Raw genomic sequence first — 16,221 nt, forward strand, 5'->3', positions numbered from 1 at the left:
TTTGCAGGTATACACAAAAGTATATTCCCCTTGTAAGCAAGGCGAGGCATCGCAAAGCACCTTTATGGCTGAATAAAAGTGTTAGTGTTGAGGTTGGTAAGTAAAAACGTGCTTTAAAAGCATTCAAGCTAGCTGGGACAGCAGAAACTTTCATCAGGTTCAAGGAAGCAAATAAAGCATGCAAAAAAGCTATCAGGCAAGCTAAAATAGAAATGGAAAGGGGTATTGCAGCTAGGAGTAAAAGAAATTAAAAATTATTTTTAAATTATATGAATAGTAAAAAATATGAAGCAAGAAAAGGTGGGAAACTTATTATCACGGGGGGGGGGGGGGTAAGTTGGTTGATGAGAACGGGGAAAAAGCAGAAATTTTGAACTCTTGTTCATATTTGCCCAGTTCAATATGCCCAGTTCTAGTAATTTAGCTACTGACGCATGGGTCACAAGAGACTTGAACATGTAAAGGTAAAGAAAGGTCTACGACCGGATGGGATTCATCCCAGGGTATTAAATGAGCTTAGCGCTGTGATTGCCAAGCCTCTTCACATAATTTTTCAGGATTCGTTGAGGTTTTGCATGGTGCTGAGAGACTGGCGAATTGCTAATGTGGTGCCGTTATTTAAAAAGGGATCCTGTTCTCAGCCTGAAAACTATAGGCCTGTTAGTCTGACATCAGTAGTAGGAAAGCTTTTGAAAGGGGTAATAAGAAATAGGGTACTTGAATACATTGCAGTTCACAATATTATAAGTTTGTGCCAGCATGGTTTTTTGCATAACAGATCTTGCCAGACTAATTTAGTCACCTTTTATGAGGAGGTGAGCAGGAACCTCAATGCTGGAATGGCAGTTGATGTCATCTACTTGGACTTTGCTAAAGCATTTGATACAGTACCTCACAGAAGGTTAATAATCAAATTAAGGAATATTGGCCTAGAACAGAAAAGGCTGAAGGATAGATTACAAAGAGTGGTGGTAAATGGAACATTTTCTAATTGGACCAGTGTGGTTAGTGGAGTACCGCAGGGGTCAGTCCTTGGTCCTTTGCTTTTTAACTTGTTTATTAATGACCTGGAGGTGGGCATAGACAGTACTGTTTCTATTTTTGCTGATGACACTAAATTGTGCAAAACTATAAGTTCCATGCAGAATGCTGCCGCTTTGCAGAGCGATTTGACAAAATTGGAAAACTGGGCAGCAAACTGGAAAATGAGGTTCAATGTTGACAAGTGCAAAGTTATGCACTTTGGTAGAAACAATATAAACGCAAACTATCTACTGAATGGTAGTGTGTTGGGAGGATCCTTAATGGAGAAGGATCTAGGGGTTTTTGTAGATAACAAGTTGTCCAATTCCAGGCAGTGTCATTCTGTGGCTACTAAAGCAAATAAAGTGCTGTCTTGTATAAAAAAGGGCATTGACTCAAGGGATGAAAACATAATTTTGCCTCTTTATAGGTCCCTGGTAAGGCCTCACCTTGAGTATGCGGTGCAGTTTTTGGCTCCAGTCCTTAAGAAGGATATTAATGAGCTGGAGAGAGTGCAAAGACGTGCAACTAAACTGGTTAAGGGGATGGAAGATTTAAGCTATGAGGTTAGACTGTCGAGGTTGGGGTTATTTTCTCTGGAAAAGAGGCGCTTGCGAGGGGACATGATTACTCTGTACAAGTACATTAGAGGGGAATATGGGCAGATTGGGGATGTTCTTTTTTCCCATAAAAATGATCAACACACCAGAGGTCACCCCTTTAGATTAGAGGAACGGAGCTTCCATTTGAAGCAGCGTAGGTGGTTTTTCAGTGAGGTTGTGGAAAGCCCTTCCTAGAGATGTGGTAATGGCAGATTCTGTAAATGCCTTTAAGAGAGGCCTGTATAAGTTTTTGAACAAGCAGAATATCCAAGGCTATTGTGATACTAATATCTACAGTTAGTATTAGTGGTTGTATATCTTTTTTCAACCCTATGTAACTATAACCTGTACCACTCAATTGAAAAGCAAACTGAAATATTTTAGGTGGAGGGAAGAAAACCAAAAAAACCTAAAATAATGTGGTTGCATAAGTGTGCACACCCTCTTCTAACTGGGGATGTAGCTGTGTTCAGAATTAAGTGATCAAAATCATGTTAAATAGGAGTCAGCATACATCTGCCATCATTTAAAGTGCCTCTGATTAACCCCAAATAAAGTTCAGCTGCTGTAGTTGGTCTTTCCTGACATTTTTTTAGTCGCATCCCACAGCAAAAGTCATGGTCCACAGAGAGCTTCCAAAGCTTTAGAGGGATCTCATTGTTTAAAGATATCAGTCAGGAGAAGGGTACAAAAGAATTTCCAAGGCATTAGATATACCATGGAACACAGTGAAGATGTTACTAAGAACTGGACGTCCCTCCAAAATTGATGAAAAGACGAGAAGAAAACTGGTCAGGGAGGCTACCAAGAGGCCTACAGCAACATTAAAGGAGCTGCAGGAATATCTGGCAAGTACTGGCTGTGTGGTACATGTGACAACAACCTCCGTATTCTTCATATGTCTGGGCTATGGGGTAGAGTGGCAAGACGAAAGCCTTTTCTTACGAAGAAAAACATCAAAGCCAGGCTACACATCTGAAGTCTCCCAAAAGCATGAGGGAAAAGGTGTTATGGTCTGATGAAACCAAAGTTGAACTTTTTGGGCATAATTCCAAAAAATATGTTTGGCGCAAAAAAAATACTGCACATCACCAAAAGAACACCATACCCACAGTGAAGCATGGTGATGGCAGCATCATGCTTTGGGTCGGTTTTTCTTCAGCTAGAACTGGAGCTTTAGTTAAGAGAGAGGGAATTATGAGCAGTTCCAAATACCAGTCAATACTGGCACAAAACCTTCAGGCTTCTGCTAGAAAGCTGAACATGAAGAGGAACTTCATCTTTTAGCATGACAACGACCCAAAGCATACATCCAAATTAACAAAGGAATGGCTTCACCGGAAGAAGATTAAAGTTTTGGAATGGCCCAGCCAGAGCGCAGACCTGAATCCGATTGAAAATCTGTGGGGTGATCTGAAGAGGGCTGTGCACAGGAGATGCCCTCGCAGATTTGGAGTGTTTCTGCAAAGAAGAGTGGACAAATCTTGCAAAGTCAAAATGTGCCATGCTGATAGACTTATACCCAAAAAGTATGTAATAAAGTGCTGTAATAAAATCAAAAGGTGCTTCAACAAAGTATTAGTTTGCAGGTGTGCACACTTATGCAACCACATTATTTTAGTTTTTTTTGGTTTCGTCCCTCCACCTAAAAGATTTCAGTTTGTTTTTCAACAGTGGTACAGTTTATAGGTCACATTAAAGGTGGAAAAAGTTATGAAATTATTTATCTTTGTCTCATTTTTGTACAGCACATGAACTTGACATTTTATCAGGGGTGTGTAGACTTTTTATATCCACTGTAAGGGCTTATCATTTGTACAGATTATGTACAGAAATGTACAGTATAGAAAACAGTATCGTTTATTTATTGTTGTTGTAAGTGCTAAATAAACAGCTTAACGTGACTTCAGATGTACATTTATCACAATATTGTTATCATTTGTCAAAGCTGAAGAAACATACCTGATACTCATTAGGCCAAAAGGTGCTAACAGCCAACTCTGCCCTCAGCCAGTCTTTGCCTGTTGAACCAGTCACATTCCAGATAGGATTTGCAAGAGGTCCTTTGTTCACCCGGACAAAAATATTTAGTGTCCCTGGGCTATCCCGCTTCTGGGTGTAAAGTAGGTAACTGAAGTCAATGCAATGTGTATCATTTTCTTTCATGGTTGGCAGCTGTAGCCGGGCTTTTTCTCCAGGGTCATGCTTAGATGAGTCTACTATCATATAGGAACCTACAATGAAAACCAAATTGTCAAGTTAAAAGGAATGAGAAAATAATTTTAATTACAGCAAATTTGAATAAATTGTGTCATATTTTACCACAGTATGCATGCACTTAATGTAGCATAAATAAGAATCACACACATTATTCTAATAGTAAAGCAGTGTTAGATAGACAAGATAAATATACAGGCAGGCAGATAAACAAAAGAGAAGCACTCCTCTCAAAAACCAAGTTCCTGGGTGGTGGTAAATTATATTATCATATACTGAACAAAGAAACCGTGCTCACAGGGCTTCAAATGTTTTGACTAAGAGATGCGACCTTCCTCTGGGACAAAAACTTTGCAAAGAGAGGTCCACTAAAAGGGTCACTGTGTGCAAAGTTTGCTTGTCCTTACAGCTGACTGAAACGCCGAGCTAATTTAAATAAGATATATACTTTTTTTTGAAACCCTATATAATTTCTATATCTTTGATATAGGTGATTTATATTTTTTTGTGAATTTATGACTGAAACACTGAGCTAATTTAAGATATACACTTTTTTTGAAAGCCTATATAATATTATTAACATTTATTTATAAAGCGCCAACATATTCCGCAGTGCTGTACAATAAGTGGGTTTCATTCATTGGACATACAGAGTAACATATAAAGCAACCAATAACCAATACAAGAGGAGAAGAGAGCCCTGCCCAAAAGAGCTTACAATCTACATCCATTTATATATCCTTAATATACTTATAGTGATTTCTATTTTTTTGTGAATTAAATTCACATAAAGAACACGTATACTGTCAAACAGATCCTCCTGTTGTCTGCCAGCCCACTTTGGACTACCAAATAACCAATCACAGCCCTTATTGGTCACCCCCCAGAAAAATGTTCATGCTTGCATTGCCCCCCAACATTCTTTTATATTTAACAAATCAGGAGACCCCTGATATAAAGCAAGTAGGGTTCACAATGTATCCCTCCAAAACAAGAAACCACCATATTGTAGCAGATTACCATCTGATGTAAATGCATACTATATGGATACACAAGATCCATAGCAGACAGCAGAACATCTAAAAGGGGAAAGACATCATTTGGTATACTTATATGTTTTAATAACTATTTAGCAACTGCAGGTATAAGATTACATTTCAAAAGAAAGTTATAAAAGTGGCAAAGTATTTTCTTTCAAAATATGTGGGTAATTTTACTTCTATCTAAGTCCGACATGTAAAGTATTGTAGACTGCAGATTTTTAGTTATAAATAAGAGTTTGGACAATTGGCAGTTGCCGCAAATTAATTACATTTGCAAAAGCAGTAAAAAAAATGCATTCCATTTCACCATCTGTGCCCTGAGGATGCGGTGTGCTACCTTACTGTCATTCTGGCATTGCTTTGACAAGACAAAAGTATTTGAAACCCTAGTGAATCAGTCAGAGTGAGCGGGTCTCTGATAACCTGTGTCTTCAGGGGAAAAGGAAAGAAAAACTGTCTTTTGTCATAGCTCTTGAAAGCAGCTTTTATAATTCTCTCTCTTGAATAGATGTTCTAGGACAAAATAATAACACTATTACATGGGAAGCAGAGAAATAAAAGTATGTTTCTGCGGTCAATACCACTATTGTTGTGTCATAACTGAAGCAACATTTTACCATTTGAATGCAGATGATAGGAAACTATTCTCCTACTGTAGACCTGGGCATTTTTCTCTCTAACAAGGTTTCATGTACTACAACTTGAATACAGTATCCCGCTGTAAGATTCCCTTGGACTGTATTTGCTGATTGTGCCTTCTTACTCAACAGAATGATTTTCTCAGTTGGTGTATTTACAGTTAAGCATTTGTATTGCATTGTATTTTGAGCCAATTTACAGTAGTTAAAGGAGTTGTAACAAAGATTCACTAGTTTGGTTCTGCTGAACAGAAAAACTTGGGCTAGATAACAAGTCCACAGTGTCGGACTAGGACCCCAGGGGCCCACCAGAAAACCTTAGACCATGGGCCCACTATCCAACTTTTCCTTACTCAACAACTTAATTCTCCAAGTCTCTTTTGTTTACATGCTAGCATCTATTTTTCCCCGTTCAGAAATAGGGAATGACCATGAAACAGGCCGAATGGTCAGGAGCGCCCTCTGACCCCTGGGCCCACCAGGAGTTTTCCTGGTATCCTGGTGGGTCAGTCCACCACTGCAAGACCATGACCTGTACAGATTTTATTGCATATGTGAATATGCCTGCCTAGTGCATGGAAAAATGTTACAAAACACTCTACATCAGTGGTTCTCAACCTTCCTGACACCACGACCCTTTAACACAGTTCCTTATGTTGTGGTGACCCCCAACCATAAAATTATGCCTAAGACCATCAGAACTATGTGTTTTCCGATGGTCTTAGGCCACCCCTGTGAAAGGGTTGTTCGACCCCCAAAGGGGTCACGACCCACAGGTTAAGAACCGCTGCTTTACATGATGATGATGCCTTTCAAACATAGTAACAAGCCAACATTAACTGGCTCCTGCAGTAACATTATTTCTCCTTTGATCACCACATGTTTATATTCTTTTATGCCATACGATTGCTGGTTCCTATAGGTTCCTAAACTGAGGCAAAACTTTGTAACTTTTATTAACAGCTAGCTGGTTAGATTGCATTGTTCTTACTGGAAGTACCGGTGCTTAAACGCTTCTAACACGTTCAGGTTGAGCAAACAGCAAAGTTATGGCAAAACAGAAAATTATAAGCAAAAATGATCCCTACTGTCTGCTTTCAAAAGACATATTTCACCACCCATATTCAGATAATTCATGTTCTTCACTTTTTTTCCCCCAGGGTATTTTTAAAACAGAAGTTATTCTTATGATTCCTGCAATGTGCATGACACAATGTAAATTAAAACGGACCATTTTACAATTGATTTTTGGATGGATATTCACGTGGCTGAATGAGAAATGCTTTGTTGATAAAATCTGTAGCTTGCATTTATTGGTCTTCTATAGCTTGAAAAACAAAGTAAACACCTGCTATAGTTTATCTAGGGACCAGACCTTGTTAAACCTGTCTGGAACTGAAACTAGTTAATTAAGGCTAATGTGACATGGCTAAGGCTAATATGACATGTAGAGCATTCTCTGCCAGCTAAAAGCTATGGAACCGAATATGAGAGGATATTAACTATAAGCATGGCCTGCCCTATAATCTTTACAATACATCACATGTTTTACAGAATTGTCTTTTATGGATTTTACTATGTCTCCTCAAAGGTTGCAACCCCTTGAAAGATGTAGTGGGCAGGTGGTGACGGAAAAGCCCGATTTAGTACAGGGAGAAGGGGTAAGATTCCAGCAGACCAGGACTCAAGTGGGTGGGCCAGAGCACAACTGAAGGCTATTACACATTTACTGGCTGGTAACTTTGTAACACTGACACCAGCCTTGGCAGGTGTTTTACCAGCCAGGTGGCAAACCTAGTCATTTCTGATATCGCTGAAACTATCACAGAAATTAAGCAAATACAGGCGTACATTCAGCCACCTTAAATTCAGCATGTAGAACCGTTCTCCTGGTATATGGCATACATGGAGTGTACTTACAGTGGAGGAAATAATTATTTGACCCCTCACTGATTTTGTAAGTTTGTCCAATGACAAAGAAATGAAAAGTCTCAGAACAGTATCATTTCAATGGTAGGTTTATTTTAACAGTGGCAGATAGCACATCAAAAGGAAAATGGAAAAAATAACTTTAAATAAAAGATAGCAACTGATTTGCATTTCATTGAGTGAAATAAGTTTTTGAACCCTCTAACAAAAAAAGACTTAATACTTAGTGGAAAACCCCTTGTTTGCAAGCACAGAGGCCAAACGTTTCTTGTAATTGATGAGCAAGTTTGCGCACATTTTAGGAGGAATTGTTGGTCCACTCCTCTTTGCAGATCATCTCTAAATCCCTAAGGTTTCTGTCTCTGTGCAACTCTGAGCTTGAGCTCCCTCCATAGGTTTTCTATTGGATTAAGGTCCGGAGACTGACTAGGCCACTCCATGACCTTAATGTGCTTCTTCTTGAGCCACTCCTTTGTTGCCTTTGCTGTATGTTTTGGGTCATTGTCGTGCTGGAACACCCATCCACGAGCCATTTTCAGTTTCCTGGCAGAGGGAAGGAGGTTGTCGTTCAGGATTTCACGATACATGGCTCCGTCCATTTTCCCGTTAATGCGAATAAGTTGTCCTGTGCCCTTAGCAGAAAAACACCCCCAAAGCAAAATGTTTCCACCCCCATGCTTAACGGTGGGGACGGTGTTTTGGGGGTCATAGGCAGCATTTTTCTTCCTCCAAACACAGCGAGTTGAGTTAATGCCAAAGAGCTCTATTTTGGTCTCATCAGACCACAGCACCTTCTCCCAGTCACTCACAGAATCATTCAGGTGTTCATTGGCAAACTTCAGACGGGCCTGCACATGTGCCTTCTTGAGCAGGGGGACCTTGCGAGCCCTGCAGGATTTTAATCCATTGCGGTGTAATGTGTTTCCAATGGTTTTCTTGGTGACTGTGGTCCCTGCTAATTTGAGGTCATTAACTAACTCCTCCCGTGTAGTTCTAGGATTCTTTTTCACCTTTCTCAGAATCATTGACACCCCACGAGGTGAGATCTTGCGTGGAGCCCCAGAGGGAGGTCGATTGATGGTCATTTTGTGCTCCTTCCATTTTCGACCAATCGCACCAACAGTTGTCACCTTCTCTCCCAGCTTCTTGCTAATGGTTTTGTAGCCCATTCCAGCCTTGTGCAGGTCTACAATTTTGTCTCTGACATCCTTGGACAGCTCTTTGGTCTTTCCCATGTTGGAGAGTTTGGAGTCTGCTTGATTGATTGATTCTGTGGACAGGTGTCTTTTATACAGGTGACTAGTTAAGACAGGTGTCCTTAATGAGGTTGACTAATTGAGTAGAAGTGTCTAACCACTCTGTGGGAGCCAGAACTCTTAATGGTTGGTAGGGGTTCAAAAACTTATTTCACTCAATGAAATGCAAATCAGTTGCTATCTTTTATTTAAAGTAATTTTTTCGATTTTCCTTTTGATGTGCTATCTGCCACTGTTAGAATAAACCTACCATTGAAATGATACTGTTCTGAGACTTTTCATTTCTTTGTCATTGGACAAACTTACAAAATCAGTGAGGGGTCAAATAATTATTTCCTCCACTGTATATGAGACTCAGACATGATATGCCAGAATATGTTTATGGCTAATGTTCTTTTTCTGTGCAAAAGACAAAGAACCAATTAAAAAAAAAACTATAATAAATGCTATTAAAACAAGTATTTGTTAAGTAGCTCTAGGCATGCATCACGCATTACATTTATATATACCTTTTACAATGAAAAGGTGCATACATAATATAAATGTAAAATCATGGGGAAAACTTATCTACTTTGCAAACAAACACACCCTAAAACTGAGCAACGGTCTACAGTCTGTAGATAGTACAATTTCTGCTATTCATTATACAGACATTGCACTGATTGGGGAGTGACACAGCTTACTTTGTGGGAAAGGCAGAGTACAATGAAATTGTTTACAGTCACAATATAACAGGTGCTCTCTGACACACCCAACATTTTGCAGTAAGGACAGTTTAAACAGAGATTTAGAAAGCCTAGAAAACCCCAACTAATAAAAGGGCTTTGAACCAAGCCACACATGTCTGTTATTGGTGAAGAAAACATATAGGTATTATACACTACATTTATTGACCAGATTACATAGTAAAATTATATTCATTTGGACACTCTCAGATACAGACTTATTTACTAAGAACACTGTGACACCCTACTTTGAGAGAAAGTTGAGATATTATCAATCCTAAATTTTGAATATTTGAAAGAAAGCTGTATAAGTGTCAAACGTGCTGAAATTGTCAAGTACAGTCTGTGTGCTCCCCTTCTTCTTTTCCTTTGATATCAGGTATTTTGTCTTTTTTTAATTTTTGATCAGCCCATCCTACTGGGTTTGTTGAATTCCTTAAAACAAAAGCAACTCCAAGTTTTTCTAAATCACCACGATCTGAGGTTATTAACCTAGTTTCAAGTATTCCCTTTTTGGATGTATTATTTTTAGTTTGTTTTCAAAATTTTTCACATCTGTCTTTATACTTAAAGGAGACATTTTGGATAAATGGGAAAACCCTAATTTTGTAGGCAATTATGAATAATATACGGTGCTGGTTTCACTTTGTGCTAAAAATTAATCCTATCTGTAAAAATGGCCCCTTTATTGGAGCTCCCTATAGATCGTATCACTTCTCTGTCTGAGTTTGAAATGGCGAGTGGGCGTGTCCTAACGGTCCCTGCCAGAAGCACAGTAGGAGGGGGAGAGCCAATCACAGCCCTGCACTCACACAAGTGTTATGTTTGATAGCCAAGAAGGAGTAGGGTATAACAGTGCTTTATTAGCAGGTTCATGCAGCCATTACATAACACAGGAACTTCAACTCTAACACTTTTAGTAGCCTAGAAAGTACTATGCATGCACAGTATTAATGTGCACTGTGTTTGTTCACAGTGACACCTACAGGCCATTTGTATAAACACCACAACAAGCACAGACCTTCAGTTCCCTATCAGGTCGGCCTAGCTGCTGATTGGTTCCTATCTTATAGTGCAGTGTACAGAGGGCCACCGGCTCCCCTACACATCCAGAGAATTCAGCCAGCAGGAAGTGGAATAGATGGGTGGGGCTAGTGGAGTTTTTGTGGAATTTCTCAATAAATCAGTCTGAAATGCAACTTTTTTTAAGCACATTCCTTCTATATCTAGAGGAGTATAATTCACTGGTACATTCATCATTTTTATAGGATATGTCTCCTTTAACCTGCCTGTTAGTCAGCCTCTATCCTTTTAGGCTGTTTTATCCACAATCAATCCACTTTGTTAATGTATCTTTACCTGACAAGTCAGACTGTGCCCATATCTCTGTATTATTATGCATTAGGGATTATGCTCAACAGGCAATCAGTAACCCCGGGTTTTACTGAATCCACAGAGCGCACAGAAAATGCATAGGCAGTTAGGGCTCTTACACATGGGCGTTATTTTAAAAATGCAAGCTAATAATGTAAAAGGGCATTTAATATGCATTTTTTTAAAGGGGAAATATACCATAATTTTTTACATATCATAGAATAATAGTCTTAAATAGAAGGAAATGCCAATTTTAGAATACCTTTCAGGTCAGCTTTCTTTAAAAAAAAAAAAAAAAACCCAAACTGGTCTTGTTCTGCCCCATGGATTATATACATTCCCACACTACTTTCCGCCCCCACTGTGGTGCTGCCGGCACTTTCCTATTTAGAAACCAGAGCCCTTTAAGTGAGTTTAGAAAGGGCCAGGCAGACTTGAGAGCCACTGCTAATAATGTACCCTAAGTTTGGCATGCTCCTGTAGTCCTGAGGCTGCACATCATCACTTGACCACCCCCGCCCATGTCACTGCTTACCTGGCCGTGTCACAGCCTATTTGCCCAGCCATCCATGTCAAAGCTTAACCTATCCACCCGCCCACTTTACTGCCTTCCTGCCTGCCCTGACCAATGGTTGCACACCTGCCCTAATAACAGGGCATCCACCGACCGCCCTGATCAACACATTTAAAGGAAAAAAAATTACCCTATCTATACTGGTTTTGCCAAGCTAGATGCTATCATGGTTTTTTACATGAGCACGTTATTCAGTGTTATCATTAGAGAACATGTATTTTTAAATGGTTGCTCAGTAAGTCCTTGCATCTATTGTTCTATTAATGTTTTATGATGTTCTTCAATTCACTAAATAACAAGGTGCAGAAACTGTTTACCCCCTGGCACAAAGTTCTATGAAAGTTTTCTAAAGCTCTGATGATGGTTATCTGCTTTTACCATATACCGTAATTATTGGCTGCAAAACATAGGAATAGACACAGAAAGTTTTGGGGTATAGAGGCAATATAAGGTGAAAAGATCTGACAGCAGCAAAACTTATATGACAGTTGTATATGTGGGTGGAGTTTTGCCTGCTACTGCAGCCTAGATTCACATGAAAAAAGAGTCTGCTGCTTTGATACAGTAACATTTTTAGGAAATTAATTCATTCAAAACATTTTTTTTCTTCATCATTACATATTGTGAGGAAGGGGCAGTATTATACTAGAAGATGAGTGTTATACATTACATTACATTATACAAATTGTCTCCTTTAAATTCAACTACATGTGTTTTTGTGAGTTTCAAACACTACCCTCTATTGTCTTTTAAATAGGCATCAACCACAAAAAAGCACTATGTAGGTGAAATAGGTTAAAACATAGTGGCTAGCTTATGCTTACTGATTACTCTTTACCTCTAAATAGTTATCTGCTGCAAACAATGCTCTAAACAGAAATTTCCAAAATTACTTACTCCACCAGAGGTGCAGCTAATAGAGCCTGCATTTTGGTTGGGGGAAACAACAGTTTTGTTTGTTGTGTTTTTTTGTTTTCTTTTTTTTTTTTAAACAATCCCCTCCGGCACTAGCTCCGCACGCATGTGCAGAATGAGCAAGATTCAGCAATTTTCGGGTAAGAGGTGCCTTTTAAAGGAGAAGGAAAACAGATCTGCCAAATTAGTGCCACCCATAACACTTTATTCTGCCAAAAATGTTATAATACCTGGGCAACAGTCCTAGCTTGGTGTTTATAGCGTCCTGTTTGCAATCTAACCCTTATAGCTCAGAGAACACATTCCTAAGGGAGGGGGGTGGGAGTTCATGGCATTCTTGTAGGGAAAGGGGGGGAGCAGGAGAGGGGAGAAAACTGTGCAGACTCTGGCCCCAGGAACGAAGGTTTTTCTGGGAGACCCTAAGAACATGTTTACAAAAAAGGAAACAAGAAATCCTGTGTTTCTTTTGATAGAGGACTCATCAAAGCATTACTGTGAGTCCTTATGGCTGTATTTACATAGACGTTTCTGATAAAGCGTACTTTCCTTCTCCTTTAAGTTATCTTTTAGATCTTTTAAAATGTTCAATTTTTAGTAAACAATCAATTATACATTTTTAAGTATTTGCTGAACAATTTTGACTTTTATCTAGCTTGTAATTGAAAATGCTTTCAGGGTGGCTGGGATCACTGACCCCAGCAATACTTCTATGCAGGCAAAGAAAGATCTTCATAAAGATACAATTGCTTCCTTCTGTTTAAATAGGCCTTAAGCACGTGATCTGTGGAATTAGCAACAAAATAATCAAGTTTATTTGCTGCTAAATTTGCAATTAAACATTATAGCACATGGGTCTCAAACTCGCGGCCCGTGGGCCATTTGCGGCCCTCGGTACAATATTTTGTGGCCCGCACCAACGCCTTCTCAAAAGCAATGAATGGATTCCGATTTTTATTGCGATTCAAGGGATAATGCAAGGCACGGCGGGCGGGAGCTGCTGATTGCGGAAATGACGTTATGCCATCATAACAGTTATTATGGGAAGACGTTCTGTGTGCACAATTAGCTCCTTAGCAGCTAATTGTGCACACAGAACGTCTTCCCATAATAACTGTTATGATGGCATAACGTCATTTCCGCAATCAGCAGCTCCCGCCCGCCGTGCCTTGCATTATCCCTTGAAAGCCAATTTTTTGTGAAATCCCTTATGTGGCCCAGCCTCATCCTGACTTTGCCTCCTGCGGCCCCCAGGTAAATTGAGTTTGAGCCCCCTGTTATAGCACTAGAGTTTCATGAAGGTTTGGCATACGCTAGGATAAAAACAGTTTATGACATGATCCAAAAACAAGTAATAATAAAATCTGTCAATAGTCACTTAATCATAATTAGCTTTTCCAGCAAGTATAGTGCAGAGTCCCAAAACAGTCTTTTCAGTTGTTTTACTAGTGACATTATTATGCCTGTATTTTACTCTGTTATTCCTTGTAAAATGATAAGCATGCAGAAATAAAAGCAGAGCAGGTCTCTCCTATGGTTAGTGATAAGTGAATTTGGATTGTTTCATACTGTAACAGTGAATATGGATGAGCAAGCTTTCATGCCTGGTACATTTTCTCAGCAAATTTATTCCTACAAGCAGTTGTACCATATTAGACAACAACTTTTGTAACAAGATAAAGGCATTGTATATGCTACTATAAAGTTTAAAAACTTAACATTCACCTTAACTGCAATGTAATTTTACCTTTTCATGATCCGTTTTTGTGATTTTTTCAGTTAAGTAAAACATGCCAGTCACTACCAATGAATCAACTACAGGTATGGAACTTATTTAAATGTATAGGACCTGGGGCTTTCTGCATAAATGATCTTTCCATAATTTGGATCTCCTTTCCTTACCTACTAAAAAAATGTAAACATTAATTAAACCCAAAAGAATTGTTTTCCTCCAATAATTATCATCATCATCATCATCATCATCATCATCATCTTATTTTGGATCAAGTACAGGGTACTGTTTTATTATTACAAAGATCATTTTTAAATGTTTGAATAATTTGATTAAAATAAAAGATGGCTTTCCCATAATTCGGAGCTCTCTATATAACGGGTTTCCAGATAACAGGTCCTATACATGTACAAAATCATCTCAAAAACAGTTATTGCCACAAACTAAAAAAACATACAATGCCAGGAACAATAAAAATATCTCCAGACTACTCTTAAATATACTTATTAAATATGCTCATACAAATTCCTATGGAAGTACACTGCATTGCTTTCCCTCTTTAAATAGCTTTGAACCTTCTTTTTACAAAATTCTCTTTATAATCTATTAAATGTGCCAGTTCCAGTGAAGCAATATCATTATTAAACCGAATTGGACAAGCAGTAATGACAAAAAAGCATTGTTTATTATTAACACAATGTTACATAATAATGTTACATATAATAGATGTAATGTATCATTGCTTACACCAACTTTCACTCTATAATTAAATCAGCCATGCAAATTATTCTAAAATATAATTCTTAGCAAAATTAATTAATGAATGAACTACTAAACCCAAACATCAACACAGTATAATGAAATTACTTTCTATAATAGAAGACTGCCATGGGATTAAATCTCTTTATCCACAAAGGAGATATTTGTGGAAGGAAATCTGAAGCAAACTGCTTAGCATGCCTTGACAAAGTTTAGAGGTACCACATGGGAAATTAGGAGGAGACTAACACAACATTTTATGAGCTATCTAAAGGGGAGAAAATAAAGTGTTCAAGGAAAACCACACTGGCCAAAATCCTACAAGGAACAATCACAGATATCAAGGGATCTGACCTACATCAAGAAACCTCAGGTGATGCAAAACTAGAGAGAGAAAACAATTATAGAGTTCTAGGTTCTGTGATATTTAATAATTTCAGTAACCTTTCATTTTAATTTTTTAAAAAATACACAATGCTTTTATATTTTTATATATACATAGGCTTCAATTAAATGCTGGTCTTGTCAGTAGCTTGAATGCAATGGTTTCATTTAGTAGTTGATATACAAGACCTTTGTCTTCTGAAGCCCAAGACTCCTTTCACAATACTTAACTGAAGCAATCTAAATTGAAGTGGGAATATCTCCTAACACTTTTGACAAGGCTGATTTCTAGAGAGTTGCATGTTTACAATTATTTCACAGCATTTATTAGTTTTTTTTTCTTTCTTCATCTAACTAAAAGCAATGTCATTTTTATTTCCCTTGGTATTATGTGTGCCAACTCTAGTTCCATGTTATTGTAAGATTGCAAAGCCTTTCAAACGGTTGTATTTCAAACTGCTTTTCCAATTGAATTGAATTACTGTGTAATTATGTGTTATCAATATTCTCTTTAAAAGGCATAAACATCCTATGGATGTAGTAAGCTTACCTTTTACTATATATACATTATTATTTAGTTCCCTTATGCAGCAAAAATATTTCTATAAATCAGCAAGCAGTTTGTCTACAGAGTAAGTAATATGTCTGAAACCATGTGCTCAAAACAACCTGGCCATATTTTTGGCCAAAAGTATCTGGACAATCAATTTAAAATGACATGTCCTCAGCAGAAAAAATGTAGTGCTATAATTCAGAAGCAACATCATAATGACTGATTGGGAATGTGGGACTTTTATGGGTGAAAAGCTTAATATCACCATCCACAATGTTGGGTGGAGTGATGGTGCTGCTACTAGCAACAATGCAATTTCTGGAATATTGTGTTTCACCATCAGGCAGATCAAATCTCTTAGCTACTTTCCAGTATAGTGTGAAGCCCCACCACTCTTCTTTGCTAAGCTCTCCTTTTTTTTCCTCTGACTGTGAAGATGGTTGAAGAGGTGCCTACTGCACATGCCTGATTGATTTCCACTGGAGCAGAGGCAGCAAGCA

At 38.3% G+C, this 16,221-nt stretch overlaps 1 protein-coding gene across 20 annotated transcripts in view; it reads right to left on the reverse strand.

Moving 5' to 3' along the window:
• ptprk (protein tyrosine phosphatase receptor type K) overlaps nucleotides 1-16,221 on the reverse strand; it is a 272,356-nt gene that overhangs the window by 191,026 nt on the left and 65,109 nt on the right. For all 20 annotated transcript variants that reach the window (XM_031902319.1, XM_031902315.1, XM_031902316.1 and 17 more), the window contains exon 3: nucleotides 3,588-3,859. In XM_031902319.1, coding sequence (XP_031758179.1) covers nucleotides 3,588-3,859 — 272 coding nt within the window. The remainder of the gene's footprint in view (nucleotides 1-3,587; nucleotides 3,860-16,221) is intronic.

The sequence above is a fragment of the Xenopus tropicalis genome, chromosome 5, assembly GCF_000004195.4.
Source record: "Xenopus tropicalis strain Nigerian chromosome 5, UCB_Xtro_10.0, whole genome shotgun sequence".
NCBI lineage: Eukaryota > Metazoa > Chordata > Amphibia > Anura > Pipidae > Xenopus > Xenopus tropicalis.